The sequence below is a fragment of the Pinus tabuliformis genome, chromosome 4_2, assembly GCF_031772625.1.
Source record: "Pinus tabuliformis cultivar Carrire ecotype Pingquan chromosome 4_2, CPIR1, whole genome shotgun sequence".
In the NCBI taxonomy this organism is placed as follows: Eukaryota; Viridiplantae; Streptophyta; class Pinopsida; order Pinales; family Pinaceae; genus Pinus; species Pinus tabuliformis.
Window position 1 is genome coordinate 24,121,460 of NC_142304.1, and position 16,005 is coordinate 24,137,464.

At 37.8% G+C, this 16,005-nt stretch overlaps 1 protein-coding gene across 1 annotated transcript in view; it reads right to left on the reverse strand.

Moving 5' to 3' along the window:
• Window positions 1-534: 534 nt before the first annotated feature.
• The window catches only part of LOC149168170 (protein FATTY ACID EXPORT 2, chloroplastic-like), a 148,456-nt gene continuing 132,985 nt past the window's right edge, over window positions 535-16,005 (reverse strand). Inside the window, exon 3 of the mRNA XM_089428140.1 lies at window positions 535-929. Coding sequence (XP_089284266.1) covers window positions 787-929 — 143 coding nt within the window. The 3' untranslated portion in view covers window positions 535-786. The remainder of the gene's footprint in view (window positions 930-16,005) is intronic.

The following is a 16,005-nucleotide window of genomic DNA, read 5'->3' on the forward strand; positions in this document are numbered from 1 at the left end:
ATGTTGCTGAAACTACTGTTGAGATATTACATCACCCATAATTGAAATGATGATCACTCCAAGTGTCCATAAATTCATGTTCATAGTCATGTTCCTGTTGAGGATGCAAGAGTGAATCATAGAAAGTGTGTGGGATTCATTGCTCCTGATGTTCATACTGGAGACAATGTGTTACCTGTTACTAATTCTCATATTATTGCTCACTTTGTGGACGAGGTGTTGCTCAGTTATTCAGACCTTGACCTTACAGTTGTCTCTACATTTCTCACTGTCAAATGTCAACAGACAAAGCTTAAAAGCATTGCATGGGTTAATGTACACCAACCTAGGAAAGATGAACAACATACCTAGGTCACACAACCGTCACAAACTAGTGACCTATCCATTGCCTCTTGTACAATTCTATTGTCAGCTACAAGTAACATAGAAGATTATTGCTCAGAATAGAATTTTGTCCTTGTGGGTTAATTGGTAGGTAACACAAGAAAAATTGATACTCCAAAGAACATCACCAACATGTTATGCTAATAAGAATTTAACAGTAATAGCCCTTACTTTCCATAGTCGCCAAAATCTTTAACACTGCAATTATTTGGCTCTACATCACAAAACATATTATCCACAATCCCATGCCTGTGGAATCAATCCTTTTAGGAGCACTTTTACCAAAAAAATATCATCACTAAGAAATTTCCGAGATCCAAATCTAGAAGAACTAAATTACAATGTGATTTATAAACACTCATCGCACAAAATGGCTTTCAACCTCATACTTTCATATTTATTCTATGCATGAGAACTGCGCAATATGCCATGAAGATAACCACCAGTCATGATCAAAGAGACAAGGGATACAACACCGGCAGGGAAAACCTTTCCAGATTTCTTGAAACGAGACCCCATTACTATCAAAAGCAAAGCCGAAACACCTGTGACAAAATACCAAATATCACAAAGGTCAGTCTCCATGTGCCCTAAAAATGCTTATTATCACAGAAAACTTATCAAGCTCCTTTCACTGAATATCTCCTGGATTGAAAGTTCTCCACTAAAAGTGGTAGCAACATGCATCTATAAAAGGCACTCTTGAATAATTTCAATAACTTTATAGAAATGAAATCTTAAATAAGCCTTCAAACACTCAATAAAACTATATTAATTATTAATGAAACTAAGATAAGAGAATGTCCAATAGTGTGGCTTAGTACATAAAAATGTAGAAGAAAACATGCAAGAGATCATCGATATTCCAACTCTGAATTCTCAAGTTAGAAATAATGAAAACATTGTATGCATTCTAAAACCATAACATCTTGAATTTAAACAAGCACATAAGACTTGGCACTCTAAAAATTTTGAAATATTAGCATGACAAATTTCATGAACGATATATTTTGCTCCAAAAGATTTGAAAAAAGACCCAGCAAAATCTGCATTTTGTATTTGGAGTTTCGTAAGCTGCCTTTCTCAGTAATAGGCATTTTGTCTTATATTTCTAGATAAAGCTATATATTTTTCCAGAAAGACAATCCATTCAGTGCTGAAAACGAGTGGACCTCTGTACTGAAATCAGCCAAACCCTTTTGTCTAAACAGACCAAACTCTGCCGAAAACAACCAGACCCCCATACTGAGATCAGCCAAAACCTTTTGCCTAAGCAGACCAAACTCTGCAGAAACAGAATGACATGTGAAATTTCTGAATCAGAATGACCGCACATAATTGAGGAAATGGACTGACCTAAACAAGCCAAACTCTGCTATAGATTGGAATGGGCCAGCTATTTTTCTGCTCATGAATTCCTTCAGGTTTGCTTGCTCATTCTATGAGCATTTTCTCGGATTTTTATTAGGCACAAATATTCTGGGACTTCAGATATAAATTTGCAGAATCCAGGCTCAAGATTGTCAGACTTTTCCTGCCTCTAACCTAATGTTGGTACAGGTTGGCATCTTGTTGCCAGGAACATCACATGTGATTGATTTGTCTTATGGGGACCAACCCCTTAATCAAATCTTGGGTTGTATAATCCCTGAGTCCTATCAAGATCCGAAGGGCATGTTCACTAATAGGCTGTGTTCCCTGACAGGTTGGAGTGCATCATTATACACTTGGACAAGCATCCCAGACCCACACATGCATGTTAGCATCCTCAGACACACACCAAGTGCAGGAGGCACGCTGCACCAGAGACTTGCACCTAATAGGTGTATGCGCAAACCTGGCAACCGATCTTGCCTTATTTGAGGTTGTTTTCCTCTCATGGTTACTTTGTTTGCTACTAGCCAGCACTCCAGATATGTGTGGCTCCAAGACCATAAAGGATATTGCAAATGTTACTTCCCTCAAGCCTCAAATTGTTACCGATGTTTATAACTGCCCTATCATAATTTGTATCCTTACATATTGTAATAATCGACTGAGGGTGATGCTATCCTTTTGGCAAAATCTTTAATGCTTATATTGGAACTTGGCATATCCTTATCTAGGATATTACTGACGAACTTGATCTCAAGGACTTTGGGGTCCATAGATGTTCAACTGATAAATCAAACGTAATGGGAAAAATTTCAATGAGATCGGTGAGTTGAATGGTATCCTTAGTTTGAATGGAATTTCCTCCTTTCTCAGATTTGATAGTTTTACAGTTTTATTTGCTTTCCCCACGACGAGAATGCTATTTCGGTTGATTTTATCCTAACCAATGTGTCTCACTCTGCACATTCAGAGTTTTTCAGGTTTTAAACAGGATTCCCCACGTCGATCATGCCCATTTGGCTTCTACTTTGCTCATGTCTTCATTGACTTCTCACTTTCCACAACCACCTCTTTCTCCTTGCACAAAAGAGATGTTTGACTACTGTTTTGCCATCATTTATGAAGCTTGGTTACTGCAGTTACTCCCTCTTTTCATTGCCACCATAAAATTTAGCTTTCTAACCTGCATCCTTTGGGAAGCTTCCCAAGTCTCCTTTCTTCACAGTATTCATTTCGAAAAAACCCACTCACCTTGTACTTTTCTATCCCATAAAAAGATAGTATGATAACAACTGCAAAGCCATACATACTAAGTTACCTGACATGTCAAACAGCCCCCATGTCACATATTTTACATGTCAGACACAACACAATGATGACACATGTTTGGCACATGTCCTGTTCACAGGACATGTGCTCTCATCATGTCCCAAAATTCAGACCGTGTCCGGAAGAAAAAGCAGCCTGCAGCCCATAAAAACAGATCTTTTCCCTCATTCAAACACATTTCAATCACAGGCTTGGAGCTCTCAGAGGTTTTGAAGTACAGCTAAGGGCTACTAAACAGTGTTAGAAGGGATTTCAAGTGCTGGGTAAGTGGATTGTCTGCCATTTTTCAAGATTTTTCCTTCAGCAGTTCATTTTCTTCATTTGACAAAATCATGGCTCAATCATCAAGGGCTATAAGATTCTTCCATCTTGATCTACAGATCTAGTATCTACCCTGATTTGCATTTTCCATTGGCATTCCCACCTACAGTAGCAGTGACTCAGTATCTATGTAATACATTTTGATTTTGATGACTTAAAGAGAAAACAGCAGTTCATGGTTTTAATTTCTTGTGTTTGTCAATTTATCATTATTGATGTAGTACTAATCGTAAACTTGTATAACTGAATTTGTATCATGTAAATGTTTTAGTTTCTAAATTGAATCTTTGTTTATATTTCATATTTTGTGTGATTCATTATATATATATATATATATATATATCCTCCATGTCCTGTTCCTGGGGTCACCATGTCTCGTGTCTGATACTCGTATTTCCAAGTCCTTCATGTCCCATATCATCATGTAAGGTGACTTAGTATACATAAAATGTTTAACAGTTTAACTATGACTTAGCTCATAAACTCGGGCTCACCATGACAATTGGGATGGAATCCCACAGCCTCCTTGGTGAAAAGTAAAACAAATATAAATTTGTGCAACAAACATGAATGAGATCATCTTTTATCTTCGTAGTATCGTACTTTTCTGAAAACGTTTTGTTAAACCTTTTTATCTTAAAAGCATCCCCCTCTTAACATTAACTCCACATTTGGCCTGCCAATGTTTCTACTCTCATGTCCCCTACACTCGTGATATCTTCACTCGGACTACGGCCCAACCAATACAGGTCGGGAACAAAACTTCCTAGCAGATGTGGCACTCTGGGCTCGGCAGGTCAAGACACTAATCACAGAAGTGGAAATTCTTAAGGAAAGAAACAGCAGCAACCTTGAAACCATCCAGAACCTGACTTTCGGACTAGGTAAATTGGAACTAGACAACATGCAACTTTGCATACAGACTAGCAGCAACCAAGAAAATCTTCAGAGCCTATCAGTAAATTTCAAAGGCACCAAAATCGAGAACCAGAAACTAAAGCACCAACTAAAACAGATAGCAGATAACCAGGTGAGAAAGGCGCAGCCAGAAGAAGAGATTAGGCAGGAGGAGGTCAACGAATAGAAGAAACAGGGTCAAATCCAAACCCAATCTAAGGAACAGATTAAAATCTCCAAATCTTCGACAGAACTAGAAGGCTTTCACCTAGGAATGGAGACACACAAAATAATCACCACAAAAGAGGTGAATAACATAATACCTAAGTCACAGGACACGTCCTCCAAGGTCCCATATCCCGTATTTTACGTGTCGGACACGAAAACGGCCCTAAAACATGTCGAAAACGTTTTTCATCGTGTCCTATAAAATGTAAAACGTATTCGTCGGTTTTCGTCGTATCCTGCATCTGGAAAACACGTATTCCGTTGATAGAAAATGTTGCCTGCATAAGCTGCAATTTTTTTTGAAAAATACAAATAATTTTTGAGTGGGGCAGCTTAATGATCAAGTCTAGACCCTAGTATTGATATGCTATTCATGGTAATGTTAAATTCTTAAAGTAAAAGCGACATTCTCCTTAATCTTCATTTTCGTCCTTTTACTTAAATTTTTAACATTACCATGAAATGACTCAGGATGTTTGAGAGTGGTTCCGGCCATATTAGATTTCATATGGAGAAAGTAGAATTTTAGATTTCATTCAAAATGCAGCAGACTTATCAGTTTTTCAGGATTTTAGGATTGGGAGATTGTAATGTTTCCAGGTGACACCACCTGCCTGAGCTACCCCTGCCACCAGTAGAGGACGTGGTCTACCTCCTATAGCTCCTACTTCTAGTTCTTCAGCATCTAGAGCATAGCAAACTCCACTGCCAACTCCAACAGCATCAGCATCTACATCTAGAGGGAAAGGGAAAGCTGTGGCATTTTCTCGCAAGAGGGGCAGAGGAAATCAATAGGATTAGACTTTAGTTATTTTCTTATGTGCTTGTAAGTTGTACATGAACAATGAACATTGAATATTCAAGAATCAAGACCAAGCATATCACATTCTAATTTCTAAATAGTAAATTTTGATTCTATTTATTTTTTTAAAGTGAACTATGAACTTTGAGAAGTAATTATATTTTAATTTGATTAGATACGCTGCAACCTGCAATTTAATATGGATAAAAAACTATATTTCGGTATATATATATATATATATATATAAAACGTGTCCCCCGTGTCCTGTTTTCAGGTCGTTGCGTTTCGCATTGAATACTCGTATTTACGTGTCCTCTGTGTCCTCGTGTCCTCGTGTCATGTGACTTAGCATAATACACAAGAAACATGAAAGGCAGAACACGTCAACAAATGTCATTGTTAAAGGCATATAAGAAGAAAATGAAAATGAAGATCCAACCACAATAGCACAGGTTGGTCCAGTTCAATTAAATGAGCAGAAAGAGGAGAAATTTCGGAGCAGTTAGGCAAAGTTTGGCTAAACGTAGGGTAAGCAAAAGAGTTAGAAACGATCACCAATGAAGATATTAATGAGCCACACGAGGAAAGGCAAACTGAATCACCGAATGTCAAGGAAGTGAGACACTACATCAAATGGGTGATACTGTGGAATGGGAAGACGACAGTGGAGGGATTTAGGAGTGTAGCAAAGAAATAGGGAGGTGTAAACCCCATGATACCAAACATGCTAGAAAATAGTGATATGGAATTACAGAGGATACCCATTGAAAAGACAGGATGTTAATATTTTGGTGGAAAGTTGTGATCATGATAGATGCAGGATCCAATATTTACAAGGTTTTAGGATATAGAAAGTCTGGAAACAGATATCCTCCATTACCAGGATTCAGATAAGGATCATGATCCAGATACAGATGCATCAGACTTTTGAAACCCAGGATACAGATACATCGGGGAAAAGGAAGGTACAAACAATATATATTGCTAAAATTGTAGCTTGGATAGGTGTTTATGCATAGGCCTTGTGTCCAGGCATGCAGAAGATATCTTGAAAATTTTCTCGTTATGGCATTTATTAATTCTTTGTAAGTCCAAACTTAACAAAAGCATGATAATTAATCTAATTAATTATTATTGTCTTTGTAACTCAGATTTCTAAAGTTTATAACTTTGGAAATTAATATTTCCATTTGAAAAAATCAAAGAAAGTGATAAGATCAAATTTTGGCCTTTGAACTTTTTTTTGAAAAGATCAAGGAGGAAATAGGGTTATCAGAGAAATTATAAATTGTTGCAATGAGTGGGTGAAGAGCACATTAGAGATCACATCGAGTGAGAGAGAAGGGGGTCGATTTGGGTGAGAAGAAGGTTGGTTGAGCAGCTGAGAGAAGAGGTCGTCTTGTTCAAAGAAAGAGGGATCGTAGCCTGGCCCTACAGAGCAATGAGAGGGGTGAAACCCTAGGTCGTGTTTGCAAGAGAAAGACGTTGAGTATTGGGGCTAAGTTTCCTACTAGACGAGAGGCCGAACCCTAGGCTGAGATATGTTGAAGAAAAGGAGTCGTACTCTACTAGAGAGAGGCCATACTTCAGGTCATACCATTGTAGAGGAGACAGGACCGATTATGTTGATTTCCGTAGCTCGTGCAAGTACTTCTACACAAGCCTTGTGTCTAGGTGTGCAGAAGTCGCCAACATTTTCCTTTGAACACTTGCTCCAGTGTGAGAAAGTTGATGATGTAACTTATGTTAGTTTCTATAGCATCGGATGGTGTTCTAGTCTCAAACTTTGTGGGAAGGCTAAAACACATGAGATCTCCAAAACCCAAAAATCGTTTCTGGAGATTCCACCTAGAGATAGCTCAATTAAATTAATTAACCATCAGTTAAATTTTTCCTAAGTCTAACTTAGGAAAACTGGTTAATTAATAGGAATTAATTGAGAAATGTGAGGATTCTCTAGAACTCACACGAATCAACTCAGGAATAATCTCAGCCACCAATAAGAATTAAATCGTGGTCGTTGGTGATCCAACTGGAGATTATAAGAGGTTGATGGGGTTGAAGAGAACACACCAGTTGCAGATACTTAGTGATCAAGGCAGTTTAATTTTCCAGTAGCAGGTGATTCAACAAAGAATGTGATCGAGTAGCAAGTGGCAGAGGGGCAGAATAGCAGATTTTCGGAGGAGTTTCTAGTTTCGAAGAGGCAATGAGAGGAGGTCGAGTTTATTGTCCAAGAGGTTGCGCAGGGGCTTGCGCAGAGCCTCATAGAGGCAGTTCGATTTGGATGAGAGGCAAGTCATTTCATGTGCCACAGCAAACAAACTGCATAATTAATTTACAGTTATGTTGCACGAAACTTCTAGGAACCTGACGTTTCGAGACGTACTCGTACTCGAAACTCCGAAACTCGCCCATCATGTAATCATCTATTAGAGTTAATATAGACTTGGTTTTCCTTCTAAATTGTCATTTATGTGTCTTATTCCCTTTTTTCTCTTGCAAAGTATTGTGTTATTCACTTATTTATAAATTTATTTATATATATATAAACATATATGATCTTTCGGACCACGTTTCAGCTGATGTTTCCATTTTTGGGAGGTGACATTTCTAAACGTATCTATTTCAGAAACTTTGAAACGTTTCGACACTTCGTGCAACTTAGATTTACAGTTAGAAGAATAAGTTTCCAATTTCTGCAATTAAACTTGTAAATTTTCACAACATAGCCTAACTTAGGAAAGAGCACATATTAATATGTTGGCTTATTGAGCTAAAAGAAACTTAGAAAGAATAAAGTAATTTACTTTAGTGAATAAGTATTAATCTTAGATATTGATCTCAAGTGAGGTGAGATCTAATCTCAGTCGTCAATCACTTTGAGATTAGGGTTAGCATTAGGGTTTTGGCTCAATGTAAAGTTATAAAAGCAAGACTAGGGAAAGGGAGAAAGACACACCATACATCAACACTAGCCTCAGGAGGGGGAGTGTGATACTCCAGTGTGCTAGGTCCGAGAAATGTGCAAGGAGAAACTAGAGAGACAAATCCAAATCAGTCGAGGAAAAGATCGAAGAACAAATCCAGGTCTTGATCGGGGGGGTTAACTCCAGATTTTTTGTTGCATTTGTGATTCCTCAGTTGGGCCATTATTCCAAGACGGGAGCCCAAGTAGGTTCAAATTAATTTATTAATTAAGAACTGTGATTGGTCAAAAATCCGTGTCATATGTGATTGAGATTGGTTGTGTAATTGTGCTTCTATTGAATTTGTTAAGAACCTAGCTATGTATTTATTCAGTAAATTTTATGTTAGGAATTAAATGTCAGGCGTTGGGTTCAAAAACCAACAGATTTTTGTAGCCATTCTTGGTTGTACATTCTTTGGATCTTCTATTGTAATCATTTCTTGAGTATTTTCTCTGAAGCCTAATAAAATTTCTCTTTGTTGGTTTTTCCCCACACTGTGTTATTCTAGGGTAAAAGTTGTGTAAAAGTGTATGTGCTTGGATTTTGTTTTTGTTGTGTAACTCATTATAAGCTTAGCTAGTTAATTGTGCGCAGATTTCAAATCTAAGTATTTTCTATGTTTTCAATAAAAATAAATTTCTAGGTATAAAAATTTACTAGCACATTAATCAGTTGGTTTAAGAGAAACTAACATATATTATAAATATTTTATAAAGATAATTTACAATAAAACTTACATAAAATATTCTACAATAAAACTCATAAAAATTAAAATTATATTATAATAATATTTAAAAATAAATTTATATAGAAATTAAAATTATATTTATAATAAGTAAGGTATATTATTAACTGCAAGAAACATATATTTACAATATTGATTGTCTCTATTGTTCTGCTGCTAGGGAAACCAAACCAGTAGCATAAACTCAAAAAATTTAGATTGTTTCCTTTGTTCCTAATATGTTGATCCGATAGCATAAAACAAAAAGAAAAACTACATAGACAACGCTGCTTACACTGATAAACATAGCCCTATTGAAAAATAAGATATTGGCTTGAGCTTAAGCCCTGAGTTTTCTCATCCAACTAGAATGTGTGCCTGATTAGGTGGTTGAGGATCACCATCAATGTCCGATGACGAGGGAAGGTCAATGTCATTGAAAATTATGGCAGCCATGATTGGTATTTTCATTATGATGAAATTGAAAAAATTCGAACTTAATTTTGTCTCCTAGAGATGACAAGTCGGCTCCACTAAAAGTCAAGTTAGTTGGTGTTGAGAAATCAATGCTAGTAGAGTTAGGATTAGATTTCTCTTTCTTGATAATTACTTGTGATTTATGTTGCCTTCATTTACTTCTTTGTTATATTATCTTTCATCAAGCAATTATCAGATTATGTGTATGAAGATCACAAAAACACAAGACACAAGATGTAGGTACTATGCCAGGGCAAAACCCCTATCTAGGGGAAAACCCAGTCAAAATCTCTTCCTTCAATAGTTTTCTTGAGACTCTTCAACCTAGACACAGACCTCCTCCAACCACCAAGTAAGCCTCCTCTTCCAGCAACTTCAACATTGAAGCAACAGCACTTCAACCCAACAAATGGCAGCAGCAGCTTTGACTTGACAAGAAAGACTTTGATCTCCTAGAGCAACCCACACGAGAGAGATAGCCCACAATTTCGATCTTGCCTTCTTCTCCCTTCTTCTCCAACTTCGCGTTCCTTTTAGCCTTCTTTCCTGCTTCGCACTTTTCCAGCTCTTTCTTCTGGATATCGAACTTGTGTGAGAGTGAATGAATGCTCCAAATGAATTTGATTTGCTTGTATATATAGGCTTGAGGTGAGGTCGAATTGCACTGTTTGAGGACGACTTTATCTCTTTGAGGCCAACTTGGTGTGGAGATGTCAAATACCTAATTTGACTGAATAATAAATATTTTTACATGATTCAAATGCCCAAGAAGGGTCTCATAAAATGTACAATGACTCTAATGACTCAATATAAATCCTAGGAGTCCACAATGGGGACTTTGACTAATAAAAGATGACCCAAGCATGAAACCCATGCTTTAACAAGTTATTGTAATAATAATAATAAAATTATTTTTCATTCTTTTGATAAGTACATTCAAATACATTTATGAAGACCAAACCTGGTTACATTCTTCAACACTCCCTCTTAACTAGGGAGGTATTCATAATAACATATACAAGTACAAGGAAGATCTCAAAACATATGAACTATGAAGAGTTTAGGCACCACAATGCCATGGACTAGATTCTTGACCAGGGCAATCTATCCAAGGTCCTCCAACAGTTTAGGCACTCACGATGCCATGGACTAGATTCCTGACCAGGGCAATCTATCCGGGTGGGACTAAGATGGACTAAAGCTTTCAGCCTCTCTAGGTATCATCAGGCTTGCTAACCATCAACCCAAGGATCTAGGTGCGTATCTGAGGTCAGAGCTCCATGACCAACGCCACCCTCCCTACTTCGGGATCCAGACATCAACACATAGTGTCGACCAGATGTCCTCCCAGACAATGTGTCTCACACACAAAGCCTCAACAAATCTCTTCCAAACTTTTATCATCATCAACAAGATCAGCAATATCAACTAAACCAAGCATGCTTCTAAGATATTCAAACTTCTTATTAGGAAGAGACTTTGTTAGTATATCAGCTACCTGATCGTCTGTCGGGACATACTGTAGCTTCACGATCCCATCTTGCACCAAGCTCCTAATGTAGTGGAACTTATTGTTGATATGCTTCGTCCTAGCATGAAACATAGGATCTTCAGAGATCTTGATGCAACTTTGATTGTCACTATTAATCAGAGTAGGACCCAGAGGCTTCTCGCACAAATCTGTCAGAAGCTTCCTTAAACATACAGCCTCATTTCCTACTTCACATGCAGCCACATACTCTGCTTCAGCACTACTGAAAGCAACGGATCTTGCTTTCTACTAATCAATGAGATCATGGCAGATCCCAAACTAAAGCATCCACCTGTAGTGTTTCTTCCATCAATCTCACTACCACCCCAATCAGAATCTGTGAAACCAATCAACTTGACTTCCTTGCTATTATACTTTAGGTAGTGATGTATAGTGCCACGAATACATCTCAATATATGCTTGGCAACTATCCAGTAATCATGACGAGGCTCCAACTGAAACTGACTAAGAATGTTCACAGCAAAGCATATATCTGACCTAGTATTTACTAGATACATCAAAGAACCCACCAACTTACAATAGGAGGTAGGATCTACGAGACTTGAGTCAGAGCTCCTCAACTTCTTGAGATTGGTGATCATAGGAGTAGTCATGGGCTTGGAAACCATCATCCCAAATTTTTGCAACAACTTGATGATATACTTTCCTTGCCCCAAATATATCTCCCCAGGTTTCTGCCATACTTCTAGACCTAGGTAATAGTGCATCAGTCCCAGATCTTTCATCTCAAATTCAGTTGTCAGAGTCTTCTTGCATTCTTGTATCCTTCACTCCACACCTGTAATGAATAGATCATCCAGATATAGTTGAATAACAACTGGCTCATTATCCACCACCTTGATGTAGAGGTTTGGATCAGAAGTACTCTTCACGATCCCAATTCTTTGAAGGTATGCATCCATTCTTACATACCATGCCCTAGGAGCTTGCTTCAAACCATATAGGGCCTTCTTGAGTCTACGGACATGAGTGTCATTGATATTTACTTCAAAGCCTTCGGGTTGTTCAATGTATACTTCCTCATATTCAAAAATGTTGTCTTCACATCCATTTGATGGATATTCCATCCCATTGTAGCAACCAATTAAACTAAAGATCTAATGGTATTATACCTTGCAATGGGTGCAAATGTTTCTTCATAATCTATGCCTTCCTTTTGAGAGAAACCCCTTGCAACAAATCTAGCTTTGTATTTGTCTATACTTCCATCAACAATGTGCTTGATCTTGTAGATCCATTTGGAGGTGACAATCGATTTGTCACTAGGTCTAGGAATGATTTCCCAAACCCCATTCTTCATGATGGATTGATATTCTTCCTGCATTGCCTTCTTCCATACTTCTTGATGAGAAGCTTCTTCAAATGTAGATGGTTCAGCTTCAATCAGTTTTGTCATATATGCAGCATATCCAGAATATCTTTTCGGCCTTTTACTTTCTCTAAAGGTTCCTTTCGTAGCTCCATGTCCTTCAGCATCTTCAAGAGTAGCTTTTAACCAATTTGGCCTCTTCCTTGTGTTCGGTATGATCACAGGTTGAATAGGCTCACTTGGTCCTTCTTCTTCTTCTTGAATTGTAGATGGATTGTCGTGTTGTACTTCTTCTTCTTCGAATATTGGTATATCTTCGTCATTGGAATCAATAGGAATGTCCTTGGATCTTTTGTAGGCATGATTTTCATCAAATATAATGTCCATGCTTACTTCAAAATGTCTACGTTCCTTGATGTAGATTATGTACGCCTTTGAGGAGAGATTATAGCCAACAAAGATCCCTTTGATGCTTGTAGAATTTGACTTCTTTCGTTTGTCCTTTGGAATGTGGATATAGGCAGGACTCCCAAAGATTCATAGATGGTCCACACTTGGCTTCTTCCCTATGAATGCTTCCTCAAGTGTCATATTCTCAAGAATTCTATGACTTCTATTTTGAATATATACCGATGTCATTGTTTCTTCTCCCCATAGAAATTTTGGTAAGTCTTGATCAAGGAGCATTGTTCGTATACCTTCTTCAATTGTCCTATTCTTTCTTTTGGCCACTCCATTTTGTTCGGGATAGTAGGGAACAATGAGCTCCCTCTTAATTCCTACTTCTTTACAATATGCAATCAATTCTTTAGAAGTGTATTCCCCACCATTGTCGGATCTCAAAATCTTTATTTTTCCTTCGGTTAGGGTTTCCACATTAGATCTAAACTCCTCAAATTTTTCAAATACTTCATCCTTTTTCTTGAGAAGGTAGAGCCATGTCTTTCTAGAGTGATCATCAATGAATGTTACATAGTAAAGATGACCTCCAAGTGATTTGTCAGACATAGGCCCACACACATCAGAATGAATGAGGTCTAATATTTCTTTAGACCTTGTTTCACTATTTGAAAATGATTTTCTTGTATGTTTACCCAAAGAACATCCCTTGCAAACTCCTTCACGATCTTCTTTGATATTGGGGATGCCATGAACTAATTAATTAAGAGTGGGAATAACCTTGTAGTGTATATGACCATATCTTCTATGCCATAGCTCAATGGGATTGATTTCCATGTGAACTAGGGCTTGAGGAGGTGGTGTAATGACTCTATATAGGCTTCCTTCACGAACTCCAATAACCCTAGCTTTATCAATATTTGAATCTTGGCCCCAAACCAAAACCTTTCCATGAACAAAAGCAGCTTTATCCCCTTTATCTTCTAAGCAAGAAATTGAAAGCAAATTCTTTATCAAACCTGGAACATATAGTATATTGTTGAGATGTAGTTTAGCTCCATTCTCCATCTTCAAAGATGTTGATCCCAAGCCTCTAACAGCATAGCTTTTGTTGTCTCCCAATTCCACTGCATGAGAAGATGGTTCCTTTGATAGAGTGTGAAGTTGTTTACTTTCCCTTGTCATATGCCTTGATGCTCCACTGTCAATAATCCATGCATTATCATCATGAAGTGAACCTGTAAGCGCAGCTAAGAACCCTGGACTTTTAACCTTGTTGAATAAGTAGTAGCAGATATACCTGATCCAGCTTCCTGCAATATTGAATCCCATTCTCATATAACTTATCATAAAGTGTTAAATTTGGCAACTAGGGCCAAACTTCACATTGGACAACTCATATTTTTATTGGATTCCTCTCTCTAAGAGATGTAGGATTGATCTAAAGATCATCCCATTCTGACATATACAAATGGAATTATGAATTTATTTTGATTATGGACAAATTGTCAAGGTCGGCCAGCAAACTCATGTAGGCTCAGAAGCCCAACAGTCACGTCTATTCATCCTCAATGTTTTCATATAAATACATGGTGCCTCCTCCTCATTTGGACACTTCACTCACTCACAATCTTCTCTCCTTCATTGATTGGGTATGAAATTTAGAGGCAACTCTCCACACGTGCGAAGAAAGGGAAGGGTTTTTTGTTCCAGTCATTGACCAGAGTTGACCAAAATTGTAGGAGGTTGATTTGACCTGCGTTGACCAAGTGTTGACCTGTGTTGAGTACTATTTTGGGTGGAGGATTTCTGTTTGAGCAGGCAACAGTTCTGGGCACGAAAACCAAGGCAATTTGACCTTTGTTTGACCAACGTTCACTGAGCTAAGGTTTGTTGCAGCGCTGACTTTTGTTGACCAATTTTGACTGGACTTTTTCATACTGTTCTTGGGTTGATTGGACTTGCTATTGGAGGCCGAAGATGACTGGGTTTGACTGAGCTAAATTCAAGAAGAATTATGCCTTGTTGACCAGAGTTGACTTTCTGGTTAGGGCTTTCTGTTTCTGCTATTTGAATGATCAAATTTTCACGGTAATTGGACAAGTGAATATTATACATGGTACTCTCTCTCTCTATTGAACTTTGGAAGAAATGATCAAGGGTTTCCCCACATTGGGGTTTGTCCCTGGTTGGTGCCACATTTTGCGTCCTCTTGTCTTGGCTTAGTCTTCTACTGTTATTGTTTATGTTCTATCTACATTTTACTATCATGTTGATGTGATTGCTGAACCGGATATTGATATTGGGCTAATAAAGAAATTGAAGTAAAATTGCTCTAAGCATAGAACATACCATTGTCATTAAAAAGTAACATAGAGGTAGTAACCATTTCCTTAAAGCCAATAGAGTGATCTTCAATCTTCTTTGACCTTAGCTCTGATATCATGTTGAGAAATCATTGCTAGTAGAGTTAGGATTAGATTTCTCTTTCTTGATAATTACTTTTGATTTATGTTGGCTTATTTTACTTCTTTGTTACATTATCTTTCATCAAGCAATTACCAAATTATGTTTGTATGAAGATCACAAAAACACAAGACACAAGATGTAGGCACTCTGCCTGGGCAAACCCCTATCTAGGGGATAACTCAGTCAAATTCTCTTCCTTCAATAGTTTTCTTGAGACTCTTCAACCTAGAAACAGGCCTCCTCCAACCACCAAGGCAACCTCCTCTTCCAACAACTTTGACCCAGAACTTCAGAAAGCAGCACTTCGACCCAGCAAATGGTAGCAACAACTTCGACTTGACAAGAAAGACTTCGATCTCCTAGAGGAACCCACACGAGAGAGACAAATAGCCCAAAATTTCGATCTTGCCTCCTTCTCCAACTTCGTACTCCTTTTAGCCTTCTTTCCTACTTCGCACTTTTCCAGCTCTTTCTTCTATAGTGTGGGAGTGAATGAATGCTCCAAACGAATTCGATCTACTTGTATATATAGGCTTGAGGTGAGGTTGAATTGCCCTATTTGAGGCCAACTTGATCTCTTTGAGGCTGACTTGGTGTGGGGGTGTCAAATACCTAATTTGCCTCAATAATAAATAATTTTACATGATTCAAAAGCCCAAGAAGGGTCTCAAAAAATGTACAATGACTCTAATGACTCAATATAAATCCTAGGAGTCCACAATGGGGACTGTGACTAATAAAAGATGACCCAAGCATGAAATCCGTGCT